The following is a 27,440-nucleotide window of genomic DNA, read 5'->3' as shown; positions in this document are numbered from 1 at the left end:
TTCCCTCAATCAGTTGGTACTGAACTGTTTTTGATCTTAGTGGGAGGTGCATTTTGAGATTAAGGGTAATAAGTAGAACAGTGTAAAGAACAGAAGTTCCATTTATTGAAGGATTTTGAATTTTCACTTCATTCTGTATCAGAACAAAACAGAAAATTTTCAAAACTCTCCAAAAAGAAAAAATTCTGTGAAAAAAAATTGTATGATTGAAACGCTTCGTTTTGACAAAATTGTTTCATTTTGGTTTTGACATATTTTATATGACATTGTTACAGAGAATACAAAAAAAAATTGACACAAGAAGTCAGTTTGATAGAACTACATATTCCAATGGAATATGGCACCTCTGAAATTTCTCCCATCATCTTTAGTAAGTGGTATTTTATTTGCTAAAAGTAATGATGTGATGGAAATAGATGGAAAACCTCAGTAAAGTTGGCATGTCCTAAAATGACATTATGTTCAATATGTTTTTAATCAAATACTGTCAACAGGAATATAAAAATTAAATTAAATGATTTCATGTTTTATATGCTCTGAATAAGACATTTTATTTATATGGCATCCAATAGTGTGGTAGGTCTTTTACAGACAATAAGAAATTATTCTGACTTTTACAATTTACAGTCTAAGGCCTTGTCCTGCAAAGCCTTAATGCAGTGGTTCTCAACTCACGGACCAATCAGCACACCGCTGTGGACCATGGGACACCCTCAGGGCCATACACAGTGATGAGCTGCCAAAATCTTAACAACGGGTTCCCTCCTCACCCCACGAGCGGGTCATTGTCCACCCCCACCCCCCGGGACTCCTGCCGCATCCAACCCCCCAGCGTTCCTTGATGCCCACCCCCCCAGGACCTCTGCCCCATCCACCGCCCTCCCCTGTCCCCTGACTGCCCCCAGAACCGGGCAGGAGGGTCTTGTAGACCATCATAGTGGGTGCCCACCCCACCCCTAAGAGCCAGAGGTACCTGCCAGGAGGCGAGGTGGGGAGTCCCGGAGGTTCTTACCTGGGGCAGCTCCCAGGAAGCATCCAGCAGGTCCCTCTGGCTCCTAGGGGTGGGGGAGTGTAGCTGGGGGGGAGCAGCCGCTCCCCCACTGATCACATCAAAAGTGGTGCCTTAGGCGCCGACTCCCTGGGTGCTCTGGGGCTGGAGCACCCACGGGGAAAATTGGTGGGTGCAGAGCACCCACCAGCAGCTCCCCACCCCGCGCCCGGCCCCAGCTCACCTTGCCTCCGCTCCGCCTCCTCCCCTGAAAGCACCGCCCTGCTCTGCTTCTCCGTGCCCCACCCCCCCCGGCTTCCCACGAATCAGTTGTTCGGCGGGAAGCTGGTGCAGGCTGAGAAGCAGGCAGCGGCTTCCTGCTCAGGCCCAGGGAGGCAGAGGTGATCTGAGGAGGGAGCGATTTCCCTGCACGCCACCCCCTCCCCCCCGGTTACTTGCTGCAGCGCAGACGGCCCTCCTCGCACCCCCCCCACCCCACCTCACCTGCGCATCCCTGGGCCTGAGCAGGAAGCTGGCAGCCTGCTTCTCGGCCTCCCCCAGCTTCCTGCGTGAACAGCTGATTCGCGGGGGGGGGGGAGGCGGAGAAGCAGAGCGGGATGGTGCATTCAGGGGAGGAGGCGGAGCTGAGGTGAGCTGGGCCTGGGGGTGGGGCGGGGAGCCGCCGGTGGGGCACCCATGGAGGTGGTGCCTAAGGCGCCACTTTTGGCCGGTTACATTTAGAAGCCCTTTTAGAACTGGTTGTCCCTCGCGGAACAACCGGTTCTAAAAGGACTTCTAAATTTAACAACCAGTTCTAGCGAACCGGTGTGAACCGGCTCCAGCTCACCACTGGCCATACAGATAGTGTGTGTATGTGTATATATATGTATATACATATATAGTGTGGATGGGGCCACATAGAGAGGTGCATATGCAGCCCACAATGGTAAATACTTTGAGAACCATTGACCTAATGCATGTTTGGGAGCCTGCAGGATTGGGGCATAAAAGGTTATTTTCAGACAAAGGGTTGGGGAAGGGATGAAAGCTTAAGAAAATTTTAATCAAAATATATTATTGTCGGGAAGGGGGGTTAATGCTTGAAATGACTGAGTGTTTTTTTGTTGTTGTTGTTATTTTACTTTAAACAGTGGATCTACTGAGTCTATCTGCTGCATGTGATGCCTTGGACCAGCACAACCTCAAACAGAATGACCAGTCGATGGATATCCTTCAGATCATTAACTGCTTGACCACCGTTTATGATCGATTGGAACAAGAGCACAATAACCTGGTCAACGTCCCTCTCTGTGTGGACATGTGCCTCAACTGGCTGTTGAATGTCTATGACACGTATGTGCAAGTAGTCTGAGTTTACTGTACTAAAAGGCTTTAATGACATTTGGGGGTAATGAGCTGTCTTCCTGGTTACAAAATGAGTGGCTTGAAGCTGGAAAGCTGGTGGTCATAGTGCAAGTTTAATAAAACTAATGGCTTACTGGTTGCACTTAGCTGAATCAATACAGCCCTGACTTAGGCTTGGAATCCTAAATTGTTTTATTAAGCTAAGAAGTGATATAGCTGGAGAACAGAACATTCTACTTTAAAATGGTCCGTGCATCTAGGGGTCATTTTTCAGAACTCCATCCCATCATTAAGTTACGACTCTGCAAGGCACTTTTGAATTTCCTTGTTAATACACCTTTATCTTTACTAATTAAGAGTATTATCAAAAAGCAACAGCATAATTTTCATTATATGTGTGCTCATGCTTGTGCAACTTCCAACAGTTAAGCCTATTCAGAGTGGCCCATTTTCTAGAGCTGTTAGTATGTAATCCTTGTTAGAGGCTGGAAAGGGGGCCACCTGTGGTGCAATATACTTGTGACTTTTAATAGTCAACAGATCTGAATGAATTTTCTTAGGTTAGTAATGTGGCTTCTAAAATTCAGGTTTAGCAAACAAAGGCCCCTTCAAATTAGAATTTAGATCTGCTGAGTCCACACTCCTGAATTTATAGAAGATGGGGTAGATTTACTTGGATAGTCTTACAGAAAATCTGTTCAATTTGCTGTTTTAATCAGCTGCCTCCTAGAGCTTGGACAACTCCTAAATTAACAATAATTAAATAAAACAGCCTAGTTTTGGATTATTGTTGGATTTACAGTAACAAACAGCTCTGCAAATTTGGCTGTCCAAGCCCTGACTTGCTTACTTAAGACTAGAAGTATCTATTAGGTATCCTTAAAGTCAGACACACACTCGCATGTCATGTGGCAAAATAAACCTCTGTAGATGAGAGAGTGTGCTTTTAATTTCATCAACGTTTTGGATTAAATTTAAAATAAAGAGCCATAGCCTGGGAATACTTCCATGCCCCAAGAATGTTTCTTTCATCAAGTTTTAATCCGTGTAATTACGCCCTATTGATTTCTGGATCAGAAACTGCAGATGTCTCCAAACCTCTTCCCACGGGGTGATTCTATAAATGGAGGGCTTCCTATTCTGACTTAATCCACAACTGCCATCGAGTTAATGTGGATAGTCATTCTGCCATGTTATATTATGTATTGTGATTGCACTAGATTTTTTGCTTTGTTCACAGGCAATAGAGAACAGGCCTATATTTAATATTTAGGTTAATTTTTTTTAAATCTACTTGAGTTTTCAGAAAACAAATATCTGATCCAGTTTGTATTTAGAGCTAAACATGAATAAAATCTGAATACAAATTACAATTCTTCCCAATCAAAAAATGTTTGATGTGTAGGCTGGGGCAATAAAATCATAGAAGATTAGGGTTAGAAGAGACCTCAGAAGGTCATCTAGTCCAACCCCCTGCTCAAAGCAGGACCAACCCCAACTAAATCATTGTAGCCAGGGCTTTGTAAAGGCTGGCCTTTAAAACCTCAAAGGATGGAGATTCCGCCATTTCCCTAGGTAACCCATTCCAGTGCTTCACCACCCTCCTCGTGAAATTGTGTTTCCTAATATCCAACCTAGACCTCCCCCACTGCAACTTGAGACCTTTACTCCTTATTCTGTCATCTGTCACCACAGAGAACAGCCTAGCTCCATCCTCTTTGGAACCCCCCTTCAGGTAGCTGAAGGCTGGTATCAAATCCCCCCTCACTCTTGTTTTCTGCAGACTAAATAAGCCCAGTTCCCTGGAAATGACCCACCTTGATTATCATACACATTGTAAGGAGAGTGATCACTTTAGATAAGCTATTACCAACAGGAGAGGGGAGGGGGGGAAAACCTGGATTTGTGCTGGAAATGGCGCACCTTGATTATCACACACATTGTAAGGAGAGTGATCACTTTAGATAAGCTATTACCAGCAGGAGAGTGGGTTGGGGGGAGAGAAGACCTTTTGTAGTGATAAACACCCATTTTTTCATGGTCTGTGTGTATAAAAACATCTTCTGTATTTTCCACAGTATGCATGCGATGAAGTGAGCTGTAGCTCACGAAAGCTTATGCTCAAATAAATTGGTTAGTCTCTAAGGTGCCACAAGTACTCCTTTTCTTTTTGCAAATACAGACTAACACTGCTGCTACTCTGAAACCCAGTTCCCTCAGCCTCTTCTCGTAAATCATGTGCCCCAGCCCCCAATCATTTTTGTTGCCCTCCGCTGGACTGTCTCCAATTTGTCCACATCCTTTCTGTAGTGGGGGGCACCAAACTGTACTCAATACTCCAGATGTGGCCTCACCAGAGCAGAATAGAGGGGAATAATCACTTCCCTCAATCTGCTGCCAGTGCTCCTACTAATGCATCCCAATATCCTGTTAGCATTCTTGTCAATAAGGTCACACTGTTGACTCGTATCCAGCTTCTCATCCACTGTAATCTACAGGACCTTTTCTGCAGAAGTGCTACTTAGCCGTGTCCCCAGCCTGTAGCAGTGCATGGGATTCTTCCGTCCTAAGTGCAGGACTTTGCACTTGTCCTTGTTGAACCTCATCAGATTTCTTTTGGCCCAATTCTTCAATTTGCCTAGGTCACTCTGGACCGTATCCCTAGTCTCCAGTGTATCTACCTCTTCCTGCAGCTTAGTGTCAAATCCTGCTTGCTTCTCCTCAAGGCTCTTTCTTGCTAAATTCAGTCTCATTATGTTTGTTTATTTCATTGAAACCTACGACATTGTAAAAAGAACAGGAGTACCTGTGGCACCTTAGAGACTAACAAATTTATTAGAGCATAAGATGTCAAGGGCTACAGCCCACTTCATCGGATGCATAGAATAGAACATACAGTAAGATATAGATATACAGATAAGTTGGAAGTTACCATACAAACTGTGGGAGGCTAATTAGTTAAGATGAGCTATTATCAGCAGGAGAAAAAAACTTTTGTCGTGATAATCAAGATGGCCCATTTAGACAGTTGATAAGAAGGTGTGAGAATACTTAATTTAAGGAAATACATTGTAAATTATAGTTTGTGCTGTTGAGGGAAGGGATGCTGGGGAAATAGATCATACAGGACTGGATGGAACATTGTAGGGACCCAGGGATGAGGGAAGTGCATGGCCTTTTACTGAAGTTTTGTGTTTGTGATACCCTGGATGAGCACAGAAAGAAGAGCCAAGGGTCAAATGTATTTAGCGTTACTGATTGGGTAAATAAACAAATCCCGCAATGATTTTCTTGAATTCATTCTCCTATTAGAGACTCTGTGGCATTTTAAAAAAAAAAAAGCCCTAATAATTTGCATTTATTATGCTTCCCAACTGTTATTTGTAAAGGTATTGATAACCGGAACACACTAGCAATGACTGGTCCAATTTGGGGTACAGCCTTGCAGCTATTCAATATGTTTCAAATTTGTTTTAATTGATCAGATATTCATACTCATTTGCTGTTACATGCTAAATTATCTGTTTGACTTGGGAGGCAGGGAGGAGGGCGTAGCCAACTGAACCAACTCATGCTTCATGTAAGTTCCTATTTAATATACCGCACAGGAAAAGCATCATGTTACATGCCTCTCCTGTATAATTTGCATGAGGCTGGTATTTATCTGCATGGGTTTCTGAGGGCACAAAGGATAATGAATTTGGAAAGGATTTGAGGAAGGGGAGGAAGTGCAAAGAAGAAAAGAATAAGAACACAATGTTCAAGTGACATAAGTGAATAACAGATGCTGATTTACAAATAGGAAAAGAATATTTTTAAAAATAAAAGTGGGATGTGCTGAGGGAACCAAATTCTGCTCTGTTACACCAATGTAAATCTGTAGTGTCTCTTCATTTCAGTGGAGTTTTTTTTACTAAGGTATTACACTTGTATGATAACAGAATTTGGACCAATGCATGTAAATGGCTGTTCTGCTGATCTTGACAGTATTACAGAGGAAATGTATTTATTGGCTGAACTGCTCGCATACTGTGCAGCACAGCATGGGGTGCCTTTTATAATTGCATGCATTAATATTGTTCTTATTTTCAGTGACAATGGTGAAAGTGGCACTTACAGACTGAAAATTATTGATAGACTTCTGCCTAAAGGAGTTGTTAGACATATGCTTATTGTATTGTACATATTTTGATCATTTGTTTGGGGGAGAGAGGTTGTTTTGTTTAAATATATCAAATTTGGGATATTAACTGGAATATTATTTTGTGTGGGCGTCAGCCAGTGAAAGTAAATTGAAATAAAACTGAGTTCTGAAGTAGGATTTCAAGCAGTGAAGTTGCATGGCACACAGTCATGGAGGATGTTGTAGATATAGAGAGGCTGCAGAGCACATGTGGATATGGGACAGGAGGATGATTACAGACCACATATGGTCAGGGGTGGGGCCCATACAGGCTCTTTAAAGTGAGTGGAAAGTGTTTGAATGTTACATCTTTGGTGTCACTGATGAATTGAGGCTAATGCTGACACTAATCAAAGACACATTTCAACCTCCCAGTGTTCCCAGTAGGAATGAAGTCAGGCTGTCCATAGGGAAGAGGGTGGCTCCTCATGCTGTTTGGGACCCCCATCTTCCCTAAAGACATCTTGACTTCACTTCCATTGTAAACAGTGGAAGGTAGTAGCCATATTAAAAGATGAAGTGTTTACTAAAGGCACTTTTAGCTTCACTCCCATTGATCACAAAAGGAAATGGCAGCCATTTTAAAAGAGGGCAATTCGTTGAATTTTCTGTATAAGAACATTTCTTTGTCAGCTCTTTCTGAAGCACTTTCAGTTATAAATAATAAAAGCGAAAAATAACCATTAATCGTTAAAGTCTTCAAATGTGGTGACATTCAGTCTATATGGGAAATTTGAAGAGTGCATGATTTGGTTATTAAATCATTTGGACTAGAAAAATAGACTGGCACAGGGTGTTAAATTTTTTACAGGGCCCATTTTAAAATTATTATTAACTCTCAAACTAATTAAAGGTTATGTACCGTGAATGTTCAGACTCGGTAAGTGTTGTAATTGTGGGGAGATACACTGTCATTGCATTCATGTTGAATCCCTGATTTAAGCGCAAAACGTAGCATTAACTACAGACCTACAACCAGTTACTTGTCTTGGAGCTGCTGATGAACGCTGTTTAACCAGTGTATTCCACAAGTCATGTATAAGTTACGCAAGAATTAATTTTTGTGAAGTAGTACAGAATCATAGAAATGTAGTGCTAGAACGGACCTGAAGAAGTTATCTAGTCTAGCCCTCTGTGCTGAGGCAGGACCAAGTAAACATAGAGCATCCCTGACATGTATTTGTCCAACCTGTTCTTTAAAATATCCAGCAATTATCGGGGCTCTAAGATTGGTGGTTAAGATTGTGTTTAATTTTAAAAGTTGCATTATTCTCCTAAATAAGACCTCAAATATGTGGATTATATTATCAATCAGTGTTTGTTTTTCTTATCATAATCATCAACAGGGGTCGAACAGGAAGGATCCGTGTCTTATCTTTTAAAACCGGTGTAGTTTCCCTGTGTAAAGCACATTTGGAAGATAAGTACAGATGTAAGTCATGTGTCTTAATTTATATTTTATTTCTTTTTAATTTATTTTATTTAAATTTTTTCCTATATATCATAGAAACACAAAAAATCAGGACAGAAAAGTCCTGTTAGGTCTTCTAATCCTTCAGTGAAGGATAGTTCTCTACAATGTATTTTAAGTGACTTGTCCAGTGTAGATTTCACCCCATTTCCCATGATAGATTAAAGTTTTTTCTACACTGGCCAGAAAAAAATCAATGACACCATATTAGGAAGAAGTAGGGTTTAACATGATTTGTCATAGAAAGGTACTAAAACTTTTTTCCCTGACCAGTATAGACAGGATCTAAATGACGAGATGACAAAGTACAAAAAGAAATGTTTCAGGAAAAATTATATTTAGAGCAACTTATGTTATAGCATGTTGAATAAAAATACAGTATCTTACGTCTGGTGTCTACAGTGAAATCATACTTGAAAAAATTATGTGCAACCACAGTTGCTATCCCTGGCTGAACAATAAAGATGTGCATATTCATGAAGAAGCTTTTTTTTCTTCTTTCATTTTACATGTGTGAGATAGAGGAAAAAGAGAGTGAGTGAGTAATTTAAAAATCAAAATTCTGCATGTTTTCAGTAGACCAAATCCTTATCTGGAAGAAATCAATTTGAAGCCAATACAAGTTTTACATGAATAATGAATGAGTATAAAGTGAGACCTGGACACTTTACTCATGTGAGTAACTTTATGCACATGGGTACCCCTGCTGAGTTCAATGGTAATACTCATATGTAGGCGTTTACAGGGTTGGAGCTTGAGCAAGAACTTTAGGATTTGACTCAAGATGTATTCTTAATCCAGCATCTTTTTGAAAATCAAGATTTTGAAAAATGTTACATTTTTTTAAACAGAGGAATATGGACCTATATTGAACCAACCTCCTCCTTCACTGTAGCGTTTAAAATATTTTGTAAAATTGGGTCAAATTAAAACATTTAAAATAAAATGTCAAAACTTTGATCTTTAGATGTTTCCCAGAAAAATGATACACTGTTAGGATTGCAAAAGTTAGAGATGGGAAATATCTAGCAAGATTAATTTATTCTCCTGCGAGTGCTGAATACTGTCTCTCCAAAAAAGGCTGCATCTGATTGATTGTAATGTGTAATCTTCCTTTAGGCATTGTAAATGCTTTAATAAGAGGGAAATGAAAGGATGTGCAGTTGGGGGTGAGAAGAAAGGAATCTTCTCCCTGGGGCTGTGGACTTGCTCCACCATTGCTCCATTTCCACTACCTGACGCTGCAGTAGCTCCTACTGTCCTCTCCACTTACCACAACAAGGAAAGCCATTCGGACAGAAACATCATAGCAGCTGATCTTTTGACTTTTCTCATTCCTTCTCGCTGATATGCTCTGGGAGTACCTGTAGAGCTGAGTTCTGCACAGGGAGTTTGCCGCCGACTTGTGCTGCAGAACAGTATTGGTTGTGCTGCCAGGGAAAGTCTCCAGGGCCAGGGAGGTGAAGGCAGGATTTGCCTTGAAATCATATATTGTGAGACCAGATATTGGAAGACTTATATGCTTATATACTTCTAATTAAAAGGAACCAAAAAGAAAAAAATCATTTGTCAAAACTGTGCTAGGAAACTAATCAATGCTATTGACATTCCTGTGTAATTGCACCCCCAGTGTAGAATAAAATATTAAGGAGGCCACAGCCATGAAAGCATATTATTACTACACTAGTGACATTTTTTACCCTTCGAAAAATAAGCAGAATTTATTCAGGTCATGAATTATCAACTGGGGGAGTACCAAATAAATATTTCAGTTGATCCTAACTTGATTTTTCTTGTTATTACAAACTTTAAAACCTCCTCAAAGCATTTGTAGTATAACTAATTCCCATCTAATTAAATTGTGCTTATGGTAGGATGATGATTCAGTCCGGTAAGGATTCCTTTTTGATAGTATTGCTATAATAGAACAGGGCTTAAAATGACATTTCACTTCAAAAACTAAAACTTAATATGATATTAACATTCCCAATGGGTGGTGGGGCTCTGTAACAGTGTAATGTTTCTCTTTCATTTAAAAAATCATCTTGAGTTCAGTATATTATGAAATATCAAAGTTAGGGAACTTTCTTGTTTTTCAAAGCAACTCATGATGTTGAAACAAAATCAGGTCCTCTAGGCTGTATGTTTAAAGCTGTTCAGACTATACGTACATTAATGTTTAAAAGATTTTGTGTATCAGAGACCCTGTACACGTGTTATGGAGGTATAGCTTGTGTTGGTTCTGAATATTATATAAATGCTGTGAGATTGTTATTTTAGAATGGTCCTTCTTGACAGATACAAGTCCATGATCTTATCGGACATTAGCACTGGGCTACTTATTTAACTGGTTAATAAACAGAGACGATAGCCAAATGGAGGCCCATTGAAAAGGGGCCACTCCCATAATGACACCGCACTTTTGAGCCTCTGAAAATAATTGCGTTTCTGTAATACTTCTGTAGTCCTGGTTGACATGTTCTGTCCCTAAAACTCTTCATTTTCGTCCCTCTAGACCTGTTCAAGCAGGTAGCAAGTTCCACTGGATTCTGTGACCAGCGCCGATTGGGCCTTCTCCTGCATGACTCCATCCAGATCCCACGACAGCTTGGCGAAGTTGCATCGTTTGGTGGCAGTAACATTGAACCTAGTGTTAGGAGCTGCTTCCAGTTTGTAAGCATTTGTGTGGTTTTTGTTTTCTAATGTTTTTCCCTATTATTGTTTTTATTTTTATTTAATTCCACCCTTTTTACGTTTCTGTCACTGAGAAGAAAAGTAAAATCCCTTGAGAATGAGAAACAGAAATGTAGGAGAAAGGATTGAATTCTAGGGATTGCTTAAAGAAATTTCATGTTAGTTTGCTAATCTGTTTAGTTGGCAAGGCATGTGGAGTAGGTAGTTTCTTCTTGGGGTCTGTCTACAATACAAATATAGAAATGTCAGGGGGGGAAATCCATTTCAGTGCGGTTATCCTGTCCTGGTTAATACATTGCTAAAAGGGGTAGTGTGGACAGGATCTAACCATATTACAACGGGGTCATATGGAAGTTTTTTATTTTATGTGAATTACTTTACCCATCCCTACTTGCCAGCACACATGCCTTTTTGTTATAAAATGATGTAGGTGCTCACCACTGGATCACAGCTATCACGAAGAACAACAGTTATTCTAAGGCCTGATCTATACCTAAAATTTAGGTCAATCTAGGGACATTGTTCAGGGCTGTGAAAAATTTCTCACACTGTATGTTGTAATTAGGTTGACCTAACCCACGACTGTAGAGGCAGCTGGGTCAACATCAGAATTCTTCTGCTACTGCCTGTCAAGTGGGAGGATTTACTACACTGATGGAAAATCCCCTTCTCTCTCTATAGCAAGTGTCTACACTAGAACACTACAGCAGTGTAGCTTCAGTTGAGCCACTGTAGCACTTGTAATGTAGACATACATACTCTACCGCAGGGGTAGTCAATAGCCAGACCACAGGCCAAATCCGGATCCCCAGGCACTTTTGAACGGATCCCAAAATCTTTTTATTTACTTATTATCACTGTTATTTTTTATTATTGTCTCTGGCATCTGGACCTTGATTGTACCTCGACCAAGAAATATGGAGCTTGCCAAAAAATAATTGACACTCCCTGGCCTACCCCATGTACAGAATGTATAAATAACAATGAAAAACAGAGGTCTCCAGTAGAGCGGTAAGAATGGGTCAAATGAATGAACTGTGAAGAGTCAGCATTAGTATTGTTCCAGAGAGGTGACAAGCAGGCTTTCGGTTTGTTTCACTATTTGAAAGGATAATGCTGCTCTCCTTTTAGCAATTCTGTGACCGCTGCTGTGCTCTATATTGAAAAATGCACAGTGCAGTCCATATTCTTTTCTCAAATTCACAACTGATAAAACTTAAATCACACTTCTAATTTTGGGAGGAAAGTGGGATATTTATCCTTTATTCTTGCCAACAGTAAGATGCATACCTAAACATTTCCAGTTTCCTACATCAAAAGGTTAAAACACATCAGGAATGATAAAAGAAAGTGAGAAGAAGATTAGAGTAGATTATAGAAGAGAAGGCGAAATGCATGTTCTGCTGTGCTCATCAATGCATCTTCTACATAACAACAAATGAGTGGGTGACCTCATCCTCCCTTTCTTATCTCTCTTCTTACTGTCTCCAGGCGTTTTTACATGTTGCTCAAGTTAAACTATGTAGCAATCTACAGCAAGTTCTTTTTAATGAATAGTAATGGCAGTAAGTAGTCTTGAGTTATTGTATTTAAAAAACATACACAATTATAAAATGACCTGTGGTTTCCTGTTGTGATGGGTGGATTTTTAAAAATCCTTTGATTTTTTTATTGTCACTTCAGGTTTCAGGGGTGACTCACTTTTCCACAAGCTGACAATGTGGATCAGTTTAGTTCTAGAGGCTTTATATTTCCCCTTACCCACATTTTTTTTAACTTTTGTTCTTGGTATTACCCAGCCCTCTCCTGAAAAGAGTCTCTGTGCTCTTGTGCTGTTGTGCTCTGTGCAAAAACTGCACCGTGAGCCATGTCCAAAAGATGCCATGGTAATAAACAAGGAATAAGAACATCGGTAGCTAGACAAGATCCTGTGGTAACCTTCAGGGGTTTGTAGGGGGGCTCTGTGTTGCGTTTTTAGGTTTTGTCAGACCAACACAGAATAATGTGACAGCAGCTCCACAGGATGCTGAAGGGGACGTGTAAATCTGCTCCCCATTCATTCAGGTCTCTATGGAGCCTGCCCCTTCCCTTCTCCCATGGAAACTACTGTAACATTCACAAAACTATTTTGAACAAAAGGTGGGGGATAGGAATTTTAATAAATTGTTTTTGTAAAAAGGACCCAGGCCTGTGGGTATACAGTAGAAAATGGATATATTTGTGACATGGAGGGGAACGCGTTTGAGGAAGATATTTGGCTGACCAAAGCAAGGTGTGACACTCAGCTGCATTTGTATGTGTGTGTGTGTTTGGATATAATATGATAGCTTTGGAACACTGCATACAACCAATTCCAAAATTCCTGGGAATATTTAGCCATCAGTGGGCAGAACCCTGTTGAATCTGATACAAATCAAAACACTGAAAGAGCCTGATTCACAGGAAAATCAGGGCCCCCAGACTGCCCAGTGCTGCAGGCAGAGGAATCTTTCTGGTTCCCCCTACTGCTGCCTTCTCACATCAGAGGCAGGACCTTAACTTGGTGCCTGGAGAGATTGTAACCTCAACTCTAATAGTAAGAGAGCCTTAGGAGGGTTTGTAGTGTGGGAACTAGGGATCCAGGGAGGAGGGAAAGGGAGGTCAGAGTGCGTGGGAGGGGCAAGAATGGGGGTGAGGGCAAAGTAGCAAGGACCTTAGGGATGGGGCAATGGTGGGGAAGTAGGGACCCAGATGGGGATGAGGGAGAGGAAGCAGGTCCCCAGAGAGGACAGGGGAGGGAGTTGGGGGGAAGGGGAGTGGATTTGCCAATGGGGAGGGGAAAGCAGGGTCTCTCAGGGACCCAGAAGGGGTGGGGGGCAAAGCAGAGACCTGTAAGGGAATGGGTGGAGGAGGATAATTGTGGTGCTGAGGGCAGCAAGGGCTCAGAAAGGGGGAAATGGGTGGATAGGCACGGAACCAGGGAATTGGAGTAAGGGAAGTAGAGATGGGGGGGAGGGGTTGAAAATGGGGCACCTGGGGACAGGAGAGGAAGTGGGTGGAAGATTGCCTGGAGACCCTGAAATAGACAGGGGTGAGAGGGTAGCACATACAACTTGTGGGTGGAATGACACTGCTGCACACTCCTTTCTCTCCTCCCTCCACCTTCTCCTTCTGGGATTTTCTTGAAGGGAAATAATTTAATATAGAAAAATAAATCAGGGGATGTGTGCTTTATGCACTGCTGTGTCCAAACGTTGTCTGATGTTAGGTCTTTCTTCATATGTTTCTTTTAAGGACTAAGAATTGTACTTCGGGGTTTATTTATTCTTCGTATTTATATATTTTAGTTACTTGTGCTGATCATAACCTATTAATAACTTTCAGACACATCAGAAAGTCAGCAGCAAATGTGTACTTCAGAATTCACTCTCCCAACCTGCTTAGGTTAGGTGCTCTGGCAACAGCCTTGTCTGTCATGCACAGCAGCATGAAAATGTGATGTTTACTGTACCAGGAGATAACGGGGGAAATCTCCACCGGTTTTTGTTTGAAGTATAAGTCCTTGAGAATGGTGGGGGAGGGCAGTCTTGTTCTGTCAACATGCAAGTGTTCTCAGAACTGCTGTTTATAACAGCCTGTGCAAATGGTAATAAAATACTTACCATTCCCACAAGCACATTCTTTGTCCTAAAGAATGAGTTTTTTACTTTAGGCTGCTGCTTTCGTTTTATTTTTCTTCCCACCAGCTTGGAGGCTTGGTTGTGGGGTTTTTTTTTTCCCCCATCCTTTCTGAATAACAAAAGGAGGTGCTAATACTAACTGTGAAGAGCAAGGATGTTATGTAGAATATAATATATCCTCCCCAAACTAGAAAAATGTAATTATATTTTGAGGTGTTTTAAAGGCAAAAATCTTAACTGAGGTCAAAAAAACTTGATGAAAATGCTTGAGTCACAGTACATAAGGATTATCTGTAAGGGCCATGAAAAGTTGTGTGCATTTTTTCAGCATTGTATTGTGGTGGTGTGAGGGTACTATATTTCTCTTCTTTAGTAAACATGATAGATAAATGCTCTTGGGAGATAAGGCAGTGTTACAAGCTAAGAAAATTATGTTTGTTGTGTTCCCTTGGCAGGTGTGGTAAGCTTGGATGATCTTGCATTTAAAGGTACTTTACCTCTAGTTTTTGTTGAGCAAAAATTTAGTGTTTTCCATGTTGGGTTCATTTCTAAGGTAAAACTGAAAATATGCTATACAGAGCATGTCAGCCATAACAGTGCTGCTTTGAGGCCTGGCTTATCTTGTTTATTGGCCAAGGAAACCACAGCAGTATTTTTCTAGTGAATCATGCTGGAAAATTGCTAACATACTTTCCTTGGCCAGTATAGACAGGTCTAAGTGATAAAAATAAAAATTATGCCATTATCATTTAGGTGTTACACACACCTTTCTTCCATGGGTTACTATGATGTTGAAACTAAGAAATGGGAGCAAAAGAAGAGCCGCAGGTCAGCAGGTTAGTTCAACTCAGTGTACGAAAATGTAGCTGCTGTTCCCCCAATACCCTTGTGAAGTGTGAAGGATGTTTGTTTCCTTATGCTGTAAAATTATTTAAGGATTTTTTTCCCCACTGAAATTGGATGTAGGGCAGGAGTTTTTATAAAGTTTTATGTTATCCACATGAAACAAGTAGGGGAGGACATACAACTAGATTATATCTAACATCAGATATACTATTCTATTCATACACATACAAAGAAAATAATTAACTTTCTACAGTCTACATTTGTTATGGATATATGTATAATGTATCGGTGAAAAAGAAAGACTGAGATATTTTTACAACTGTTTTAACTGTGTGCCCACTCCTGAAGTATGTACTCTGACAAACCGAAGCTGGAATAAGGGTTTATAAGCTCTTTGGGGTTTGGGCCATGTATTCCTCTGTGTCCGTGCCCTGCTCCTGATTGGGACCATAGACCACAATTGCAGTACAAAAAAGGAATAATAATAATAATGTCCAGGATGAATAACTGAAATATGATAAATATACAAACACCAGTAAAATCATTGTATCATCAATAGGTGCATCCTCTTTGTGCAGCTGGCCTATAGAGAACTAACAAATCCCTCTGCAAGCTGCTGTGCTATAAATGTCATAAAACTGCGCTCCCTCTGGTGTTCTTTTCGTAGAAAGTTGTGGGCCTGCTTGTATGGAACCAAAAACTTAATGAGTGGCTTTCAGAAGCAAACCTGAGCAGATCTAAAAGCAATCTTGTGTATGGAGGTTTGTTAAAATGGTAAGAGCAAGGCTGAGGAAAAGAAGAAGGATCTTGTTTTTTCAGTGATAATGAATGGAATGTTTGAGCCTTACCAGTAACGTCATCAGTTAGAATAATTTATTTCATTTATATCTGATGTGTCACTAACACCATGACTAGACTGGTTTAGTATAATGCAAGAGATCAAAGTCATCATCTTAGACACTCCAGGGGTTAAGAATGTCATAAGCAGTCTGTGTGGCAGAGCCTAGCTCATGTCGTGTCATTGTGATTGCCTTCTTATGTTTGACCGGGAAATAGCACTTGCCTTGGAAACTATGGAGCATTGATGCTTCTTGTCATCTTTATTTATCCCTTTTTAACACATCCAGGTGTGAGGAGGAAAGCTGGCTGCATAGGAAGGTATAAATGTAGTATTAAGCCATTGAGACCAGGAAAAAGGAATGATAATCTTAGCCAAAGAAAGCAGGATTGGATGTTGGAAGACATAGGTTCTATTCCTGGCTTTGTCACACACTTATTTTGTGTTTGTCACATTGGGCAAATCATGTAAATTTCATATCTGTTTCCTCATCTGAAAAATGGAGATAATATCTATCTACTGTCACAGGTTGCTATGAATGAAGCCTAATATAAGATCCTGGATGGAAGACACTATTAAGTGAATATTATTATTTTTAGAACTTATTTCCCAAATCGCAGCGTTATAGTAGGTAATATGTATGTGACTGAAAATATGTCTGATTCTGCCAGACAGCATGATACTACTTTGTACATTGAGAAATAAGGCAGTATTGTACAACACAGAAATACATTTGATCTGTCCTCAAATTGATACAGTATACATTTTAGAAAGCCAAAATGAGCAAAAGGGGAGGACGAGCTTAAATCTGGGGGGAGGGCAGTGGCAGAAATATTCAGCTCCCGATCATTGCATAAAGATGCAAAAAATTACCCTGCTCCCCCTCCTTTCAATTGTTTTTTGGCAAACAAATGCAGAAAAGCAGATGTCTGAAGTATAATGAATTTGAATATCCCTCCATAACAAATTGTTATTTGTAAGCTGGGAAAGGTTTTATGAATTTTGCTTTATGATTCACTCTGTTGTTACCATAAAAATTGGGAGTTCCATAGAAATGTGTTGAAGAAAAGAATCATTAATATTCCTTACAGCCTGCTCTTGTTACTTCTGATATGTTCTGTCTGAATGCAGACTTTTTCCCTTATGTAAAATCTTCAGCTGCTGCCTTTACTGGATTTAGAGGTTATTAAAGAAAATGTAGTAGCAGCTCAGGGAACAGTCAAGAACTGTCTGTCCTATACTGTCTGACCCTGACCAGCTTTTCTCCATGTGGCTTTAAATCTTCATGTAATGTAATTCATAACCAGTTTTGAAACATTTTAATGCAGCTAATCTCCCAAAGCACAGGTTTTGTATGAGCTGTATACCAAATAGGTGGGTAGTCCACTTTTAGGACCATTAGCAATCAACAGTGACTGCAGATTTAAAATGGATTTTTGAATGTTACAGGAGGTGTTTCTTTAGAGCAACTTTTTTCCTGCAAACTTAAAGCAACTACAAAAGGATGGGCTAATGCTTTGGGTTGCTCATTTTTATTCTGTCTACAACACACACTGCAGCATTTCAATACAGAATTCATCTTTTTGTACTAGAAATAGCATTTTAAACAGATACTCCAGCAATACTTTGGAACACAGAGAATGTCTGGGATGAGCGTAGAGAGTATTGTCTAGTAGTTAGAGCATAAGTGGGAGTGATGACTCAGCAGTTCAGTTCTTGACCGACACTGACTCATTGAGTGACCTCAGGGGTAAGTCACTTGACCTCTCTGTGCTCCAATTACTCTATCTTAAAATGGGGACACAGTAATAATGGTTTGTGCCCCACCTCACAGGGATGTCGAATTAATTGATGTTTGTAAAGTGCTTTGAGATTCTTCAGTGAAAGACAATGTGCATCATTCTGAACATAGTCAGCAAATTATTGAATTAAAGCTGTGATTGTTACTGTGGTGGTTATACTTTTTCTATTGTGATGTCTTTTGTGTTCTCTTTGCTCCAGTGAGTGTTTTCTTTTAAAAATACTATAGCTAAGAAAAACGAAGGTCAGACAAAGTGGGTTTAATGCACAATCCATTGGATGTATTGCAGTGCATCAAACAAGATTATTCTAATTTCATACAAGAGATGTATAAAAAAATGAAACCTCTATTGTTTTCTAATATTATTACAATATTGGAAACCCATTTACACTGGGTTTTACAAAGCAGCCAGTGGAACCCTTACATTTTCTGACCATTTCCCAAATTAGCATAAAAATCCCAAGAAAAAAACAAACAAAGCCTTTATTCTAATTAATCCAACTGATGCAGTGTTTTAAGTCAAAGTTAAAGGAATGCATTATTCAGAGGATATTTTTGGGAAGAGTAAGTAGGATGTCACTCTGGGCACCTTTTGACTTCTTATTCCATCTCCAATTATTGACAGTTAATTAGGTGACCAAAGTTGTAAACAGTGTTAAAAAAACAAAGCAACTTGAGTTGTTTTTCCCCCTCCTCCTCTCTCTGCATCCCTGTATTTTTAACTAATTTAGAGGTTTTTCCCACCAAAATTTGTGTCACTGTTCCCTCTGTTAGCTGATCAGACTGGGCTGCTACTAAATTGAGAAGCATCAGGTGATATTGTAAAGATACTCTGAATCTTGAACAAAAGAGAGAAGCACTAGCACTGAAAGTTAATATTTATTATTGTTTAAATAAATTTATTTAATTATGTAGTGTGTGTTTGGTGCCACAAAATGAAGACAATGCTTGCTCTGTGGGCCTTTAAAATATAAAAGGCAGACACAACAGAGACGACAGGGATGTACTGGAAATCCCGAGTAGACAATAACTAGGGTTTGGAAATTTTTTAAAATTATAATTATTAGCTACTCACTCATTTCATTGGGAAGGATTTGAATGAATATCCAAACTACTGGGGATAACATCCACTATATAAGGGACACCATAGCGGGGGCGGGAGGAAACGCACAGAAACAGGATTGCTTGAAGGTGATTATTGGGACATCCAAGTTGGTATTCTTGGCAGAGTGGAGGAGATGAGACGACTAAACTCCCAATATGTAGTCCAAGTCAAAGTTGTGTAGGCCTTTAAGATAAGTACAAGAAATTTAAATATGATGTAGTGGGAAAGGGAAGTTTACAGAGGAATTCAAAGAGGTTGGGGAGTTACATTGTCAGTGTCAGATTCAAAAAGTCATTTTAATGGTTTACCTTTGGATGCACCAGGAAGGAAAAGCAATATGAGAATCAGGGAGGCTGAAGAGAAGAGTGGGTTGAAGTAATCAAGGCAGGAGATATCCAAGGCCTGGGCTGGCTTTAGCTGTGGGATCTTAGAACACAGGAAATCAATTATTTTTGGTCAAGGTCCAAATTTCTTGGTCAAGGTATAGTCAAGGTCCAAACTCCAAAGAAGAAAATACAGAAATAACAACAATGATAATAAAGAAATAAAAAGATTTTGCGGTCCATTCAAAAGTGTCCGGTGGTCCGCATTTGGCCCCTGGTCCACCTTTTGACTACCCCGTCTTAAAAAATGGGGCTGAACATTCAAAATGCTGTTGAGGAAGAAATCACAAAATGTGAGTATGTGCTGGACATACAGGAAACTTGAGAAGGGGCAGTGAAAGATGATTCTCATGTTGCAAGCCTGTGAGACAAAGAAGATGGTAATTTTGTCGATAGCTATTAAGAATGGGGAAAGCAGACAAGGGAAGGAGAAAAAAATAAATTCCTAATGGTGAAAAAATAAGAAACTCAGATTTAACTGTGGTAAACTTAAATTGTTGGCGAAATATCCAAGCAATGTCAGAAAGACAAACTAGATTGCAGGTCTCCATGCAGGAAGACGGGGAAAGAGTGCAGAATTAGATGTATGAGTAATCACTGTAAGAGATGGTAGTTAGAATCATGTAAGCAGATAAGATGTGAAAGGAAGAGAGACATCCAAGGGACCTATGAGACTTCTGCAAAAGAGGAATGGGGGAAAAAAGAATGAAGAAATATTGGAAAGATATGAAAAGAACCAGGAGAGGATAGTGTCATGAAATAGATATTCTGTGTTGTCATAGGCCCTGATCTAGTTACCTACTTAAGTACTCGATTTGATGGGACTACTTTTGCTTAACGTTAAGCACATATTTTAATGCTTTGCTGGACTAGGACCTGAAGTGGCAGAGAGGTCAAGAAAGATATGAATGGATTATGGACTCCAAGATTTGTCTAGCAATGGGGTCAAGTGAATAGGTGGAGGTGTTTGGATATAGAGAAGTGATCTCCGAATTTGTGTCAGGAGTTGAGAGAGAATATAGGGAATTTGAGGAAATCAGATGCTGGGAAGCGAAGAAAGTGTTCATGGTGGAGAAAAGGGACTTAGAGAGGTACTGAAAGGTAGTGATTAAGCTATAGGGTTTTTAATCTAGGACTCAGTGAGAGAGAAGAAGAGTTGTTTAGCCAAGAAGATGGCAGTACTGAAGGAGAAGTGGACAGATCTGGAGTGGAGGAAGATCATGTGGTCCTTGGATTTTCTCCAGTGGAGATCAGTGGCACAGGTCTAGGAATGGAGGAAGAGGATGTTGGGTATGAGCCAATGCTAGGGGTCGTTAGGAAGCATGATGTGATGGGAGAAAGGGACAAAAGAGGCACAGATGGAAGAATGAGTGGAGCTCAGAGAATCCTCTATATATAGCCGGTAAAGGAGACGAGAAGAGTGATGAGAGCACAGAGATGTCAATGGATTGGAGCTCATAAATGTGCCACAGAAAAGTTAGAGATGTTAAAGGGAATGAAGTGGAGTTCAGAATGAGGTAACACATTATTCAGGAAACTGAGCAGTGCCTCTTGAGAAGAAGATCCTGGAAGTGGCATTTAGGGTTGGTGCATGGGAGAGTTGTCCAAGATTGAAGGCTCAGTGACGAGGTAAGGGGTGAGGAGGCAGGAAGCTGGTGGGTTGGACAGGAACTCATCAGGACGCTGTTCTTTGCTAAGTCCTTGTCTTTATTCACCCTTTCTCACAGGCCAATAACAAGCCAGAAATTGAAGCAGCCCTGTTCTTGGATTGGATGAGGCTGGAACCACAGTCCATGGTATGGCTGCCAGTGTTGCACAGGGTGGCTGCTGCTGAAACTGCCAAACACCAAGCTAAGTGTAACATCTGTAAGGAGTGTCCCATTATTGGATTCAGGTACAAAATAATACCCCTTCTGCTACAATACTTACAGCTGCTTAGCATGCTAAGATGTATATCTCTTACCCAGAAGAAAATGTTTCTGTTTTTATTCCTTTGATTTAGCAAATATAAAAAATAAACAAAAAAGCAAGTACTGCTATCCTACAGGGAGAACTATATCCATGAATTGAGCACAACAGTATTGAGTGGGGGGAGACAATTCAAATCAAATGCTTCTTTTCCTGTCAGTCCTGCTCCTCCCCTACCAAAGGACTGGTGGATTGTCCTAGTAACTATAGAATTTACTTTATATTCCATCTATTCTGTAAACATGATTATGTTTTCTGGATTGGATCCTAATGAATTGCTTTCCATGATGATATAAAAGCATGCAAATGAACAGAAAAAAAATTACAGAAGTACAAAAATCCAGGGCTATTTATATATTTTTCGGAGAAAGAGAGTTTAATTGGTGGTAGAAATACTGTTATATTATGATCGTTGCCTTGCCTTCGACAGAATCTACTCAGCCTATCTTCTGTAAACATCTCTTATTTAACAATAATCAGAAGTTCTTGATTCTGAAATGTTGCTGATGGATTTAAATATCTGGATGAACCCCATGGTTACTATAGCAATGAATAAAACCACTGTGTTGTAAAATGGCTATGTATTGGTATGCCTGTTCAGAATCCACTTAACTGCTAAGTAAATGCTCGCTTTCAATTATGCTTAGACTTGTTTTATCACTTTGTTTCCTAATAGCTGCTTTGTATGGTTTGTGTGTTTTTTATTCATTATGGTCTTTTTTACCATTGATATTTATACTTCTGGGTATCGTGCTGTTTACAAAGAGCTTTTTATAATGCTATTTCTAAAGCCCAGATATTCAACAGAGGGCAGGCAGCATTCATATAAAGATGTCGTCATTTCACTCTACATTTGAGGGTTTGAATGATGACTTTAGGTGGAGATGCAGTGGGAAGGTGTCTCACTTTCTTCTCACTTTTCCCCCTGGTAGCTGGAGGAAGTGCTTTTTTAAATCCCTGTTTTTTTTATCATTGTATTAGTTCCCTTGCTATCTGAATTAATCTCCTCGTGCCTTTACTCCCAATGCATATTTCAACTTGGAGATGGTAAACTTTATTGACTGAGGGGATGAGCTTGCGAGTAGTTTACTACATCTAGAACTTTCCTATTCCCAAATGCAATATAATAAAATGCCTATTTACTTTCCTATTCCCAAATGCAATATAATAAAATGCCTATTTACTTTCCTATTCCCAAATGCAATATAATAAAATGCCTATTTACTTAACTTTGTCTCCATAATTATTCAAACAAAGTCAAAGGGTGCTATTGTTGTGAGCAAGGGCTGTCAGGGGACTGGATAGCCTTCTGGTTAAGGCACTGGACTGGGAGTGAGCAGATCTTGGCTACATGTGTGCATCAAATCTAATCTATAGTATATCTCTCTAGTATATCTCAAGTATTTCCAGGGCATCTATTACTGTGGTATGTAAATTATGCTTAGATAGTGTGTGTGCGCCTCAGTTTTCACTTCTTCAAAATACACATTGTGTTGGAAGGCATTGAGAGAGTTAATAACTGTGAGACTGACAACATCTAGAAACAGTGCTGTTAACTCTCTCACTTGAAATTATTGCTAATGAACCTCTTAAAACAACACAGACTTTGTGTTCCTGGCTCCTTCCCACACTGCAATATAACAGAAATAATAGGTGTTGAGGCTAAACGGATGTTTGTAAATGTGCATTGAGATCCTTTAATTTGAAGGCTCTTCATACGTGCAAGCTATAATAATAAAGAAACTAGACAGAACTCAAACATATTGCTATTTAATGTGCAGAATGCAACAGAGCTTCCTGGGGTTATTTGAGGGGCATTTTTAGTTGAATTTATTTGGTTAGGAGGTTTGATGACAGGAAGGGTAGGAGGGATAAAAATAACTGACATTAATTTCAGCTTATCAGAAATGTGCGGGTACGTTTTGTATATTTTTTTAAAGACATTGGTTCGGTTTTCCTTTGGCATATGTGCTTTCCCAGCATTATCCTGTAATTACTATAATTTTTGTGATTCTGCTTTTTGCAAATGTATACGTAATTTTATAATCACCTTGCTTCAAATTGTTTGCCATATAGGGCCAATAGCAAACATTTTACTATGCCTACTGTACAGTGCATTGTGTACAGCCAAGGCTATCTTGGGGGGAAAGGAGCTATTAGCAAAGGAAACTACTTTACAAATTGAAACAAAATTCAATTATGATACGCTACGAAGCTCTAAAGGCAATTTTTTCCTCCCTCCATCAGGTACAGAAGCTTAAAGCACTTTAACTATGACATCTGCCAAAGCTGTTTCTTTTCTGGCCGAGTGGCAAAAGGCCATAAAATGCACTATCCAATGGTGGAATACTGCACACCGGTAGGTATCTGCCTCAGTGATGCTTAATGTTGATTATTATGTAGAAGTAATAAGCTTCAGTTGCTATGTGCAAGCTAACAGAGCATTTGTGCAGGACTTCTTTCGGTAATTAAGTCACCTTTTATACACCCCTGTCTTTACAGCCTAGCATTTTGAAATGCACAGTGAGGAATAGCAGTAATGGTTTGAAGTAACTGGGAGTTAAGGTTTACTGCCTTTCATTGTTTATACAACGCTATATCAAAATCATTCATTATATGCTAATTGATTCTGTGCTCAGTGTTAAATAATTGATTTTATATATTCTACGGTAAGACTAGGATTCTTGAAAAAATCTATTTGTATCCTGTGGGGGGGAATCAACTCACAGTATATCAATGAGGGCCCTCCCAAGGCAGCACCCCCATTCTTTTTTCCAGTGTACTATAAGCATGTAATAAGCTCTGTACTGAAAGAGCAGTCACTAATAGAATTAGTTTAATGTGATAGCTGTTTTGACAGATGGTGTCAAATGTTGGTTTGGTCATGACTGTCTCTTCAGATGCAAAATTATTCTCAGCATACTAGTGGTGGTGTTTTGTTGTAAGATGATATAGTGATATGTAAAGATCTAGGAGGTACTTAAGAATAGCAAACTGGATTTTCACATCTGGAGACCAAGAGCCAGATTTTCCAGTGCAATGCCTGTGCTTTGTGCTTCACCATTCATGTTATCTGGCCCTAAACCCTCTTTAACTGGTCCAGGGAGGATTATTCATGTAAAGATGATTCTCCCATGGCATAGAGCAGACAAGGCAGCTCTTTACCTTCCCCTGTAAGAGGAAAATGTGGAAGAGGTAAGATCATCCTGTACCACACCACTTCTCAACTGTATTTTTGGCTCCATGGGTCCATTGTAGCTGTGTGTAAATCAGAGCGCTCTTATGTGGTGCAGAAGGACTGCCACTATACTGAGTTTTAAGCCGTGTTTGCAGACCCAGCAACCTGCATTTTGTGCAGTTTTGATGCATCTCACAATCTGGCTTCCAGTTTATAATGTGGTTTAGCACTGATCACAAGATCCTGTATTTTTGTCTACTAGTCAAATGTAATTGTTTAAAATAAAACCATCAAAATAATACATAGCCAACTAGGAAACTAAAAATGTTTGTATCTAATTTGTATGCAGATTAAGGGACATGTGGAAGGTACAGTAAGGGTTGTAAGCTTGTCTCAATGAATGGGGAGTTAAAAAACAAAACAACAACAAAAAACAAGAGGAAAATATATACCCTAAGATGTTATGATGTGGCAAGAATAAAGTTTCTGTCCATTTTTATGATATATTTTCATTGCAGCATTATTTGTTTTGGACTTCAACCATTATTTTATTTATGACATGCATAATACCTTCTAAAACATTCAGTTCACTGTGTATTGGAGGATATGGCACTGCCTGGAGTGAATCTCTGCAAGTACAATACATTTGCTTCTGACAGCTTTTCACCAAAACTCTCCATATGCTTTATCCTTTCCTGCCCTTTCTTCATTGACTGAGATTACTGGAAATGATGATGTGTTGAACTGTTGCTCATTTCAGAGGGAAAGTCTAGAACAGCTCAGACAAATCTGAAATGATTATTCTACTGTAAGCATAGCTAGAAAAACTGTAATCTTCAGATTCATAGAGCACATTTGTGCATTCCTCACAACTGTAGTTATAGGTTATTGTTTCTTCTTGCCACCTTTATTGTCCTAGCAAATGAAGCAAAGACTTAATGAAAAATGTAAACTGTACACAGAGTAACACCTCTGCTACCACCATTTTTACGTGAATGATGCGTTTTGGCAACAGAGCTCTAACTAATGGGAATTTCTGTCCCTCAAGTGATTTGAAGGTAAATGAAACAATAAGAATAAAAGTCTCCCACTCACAATGTCACTCCTTTGAGTCTATTATAGGACCCGGTACACTTTTCCATAGAAATATAAGAAATTCAAATTAATAACAGGCAAAATAATGAAAAACAGAAAACCGAGAGTGCATGCAGATTGCTGAGCTTAGTCTTAAGAACCCATTTCACAGATGGTAAAAATCTTCTTTATTTCTGAGCTCCAGCAATCCATACTAATTAGTTGTGCATAGCTGAACCAGCAGTGAGCTGACTTAGGAGAGGATTAAACTGGAAAAAATGTGAGCAGGTAGTGCCAAAAGTCTCTGAGCTATTTTTTTAACTGAAAAATAACCCTCTAAGCACTGTATCACTGAGTCCTCAGTGTCTAGAATGTAATGATTTGAAAATGAACAAAAAGAGTTACAGTGGCCCCCTCTACAAGATTTTAAGCACCAAAGTATTTGCTGTCTCAGCCCAAGAGAAAGCCGTCACCCTTATAGACAATTTAACTGTCAGTCGGCCAAGACTGCCTTCTTTGTTGTAAGCTTCCAAAATACCTGAATGTGTCCAACTAACAGTGGAGTGTGTGGTGGATTTTCCACATATCAAACAAGAAACTTGAGAATCTGTGATTTTTAGTCCTATTCAAGAAGAACTTGAGAATTCCTACCAGGTCCAAACAATGCAACAGCTTCTCCTTTGCTCAAGAGGGTTGAGTCAGAATAAAGGCAAGGCAATTCCTTGATTTTTTTTTTTTTTTTTTTTTTTTTTTTAGGGTAGAACTAAACTAAGAATATCTGTTGCCTGAGGATTTCTGTACCAGCTACAGAAATTGGCAAAGTGATGGTTTGGCTTCCGCTCAACATAAAGATACTTTTGTTGAAAAAAAACTGGAGGTTGAGATACTACTCAACTACTTTCCTAGTCTGCCAGGCAGGAATCACATCGAGTTTTTCCACAGGGTGGACTGACCTCAAAAGAAAGGGAGAATTCTTTTCCACCCCATGCAGAAGAGCAGCTTCAGTAGAGAAGTGCTTTTGTTAGTCTTAGTGAGGGCATTTTCAACCCAGTTTCAAAGGACAGGGACAGGCAAAAACCAGCAGCATTGTGACAGTTTAAAGGCTAGAACCTAGCAACTCATTCCTCTCTCAATAGGAGGCATATTTCTTATTATACAACTAAAAGCAAACTAACTTTACCTCATTTCTTTCTGCCAAATTAGATATACCGGGAAGGACCATCCTTATGTGAGTCAGGAAAGAAATTAATTTATTGTAGGATTGCAGTATTGCAGAACCTAGTTCCTCCGTGAGGTGTAAGAACTTGGGTACAGATTTTAAAAAGTAACTCAAGTCCTCCATTAAAATTCATCAGAGAAGGGTCATCTGATACTTTATCAGACTTACGAGAAGAGAAGGTCCCTAGTTCCTCCCTTTTAAGTCTCTCTGGTAGACTTATTTTGATTTCTTTTGGGCTTGGCTTAATTTGCTGTTTCTTCTTTTGTACTTTTAGGTGGCTTAGATGGGAGAGAGGGACCTAAGTTCAGGCAAAGGGTTAGAGCAGTTTGAGTAGGCTATGCTTGGGCCCAAAGTTGTTCTAAATGCCTACTAACTCTGAGTTGAACAAGCAAAAGGAGAAACAGCCCATCCCAGAGTTTTCCACAACTCTAACCTCCTTTTTATGTAAAGAAAAATAAAACAGTGAGGGCAGAGAAGGCTGAATAGGGAAAACTCTTTTGGGAAGGTTGTGACAACTGTCCTAGACTCTGCAGTCACTGAAATAGTAAACAAAAGGTGCTCATTGAGAGTGTGAAGACTCAGAATGCTGGCTTATCAGGAAGTCATTGCCAGGTCTCACACTTGCTGCATATCCTGTTTTTCAGCTATTTTAATATTTGAGCCATGCC

At 39.7% G+C, this 27,440-nt stretch overlaps 1 protein-coding gene across 12 annotated transcripts in view; it reads left to right on the top strand.

The window, feature by feature from the left end:
• The window catches only part of DMD (dystrophin), a 1,937,833-nt gene that overhangs the window by 1,869,967 nt on the left and 40,426 nt on the right, over positions 1 to 27,440 (top strand). For all 12 annotated transcript variants that reach the window (XM_073357918.2, XM_073357898.2, XM_073357881.2 and 9 more), the window contains 5 exons: positions 2,140 to 2,341; positions 7,883 to 7,968; positions 10,523 to 10,680; positions 21,061 to 21,227; positions 23,549 to 23,660. In XM_073357918.2, coding sequence (XP_073214019.2) covers positions 2,140 to 2,341; positions 7,883 to 7,968; positions 10,523 to 10,680; positions 21,061 to 21,227; positions 23,549 to 23,660 — 725 coding nt within the window. The remainder of the gene's footprint in view (positions 1 to 2,139; positions 2,342 to 7,882; positions 7,969 to 10,522; positions 10,681 to 21,060; positions 21,228 to 23,548; positions 23,661 to 27,440) is intronic.

This window comes from Lepidochelys kempii, chromosome 1 (assembly GCF_965140285.1).
Source record: "Lepidochelys kempii isolate rLepKem1 chromosome 1, rLepKem1.hap1, whole genome shotgun sequence".
NCBI classification, from domain to species: domain Eukaryota; kingdom Metazoa; phylum Chordata; order Testudines; family Cheloniidae; genus Lepidochelys; species Lepidochelys kempii.
This window is presented reverse-complemented; position numbering and strand designations above follow the sequence as displayed.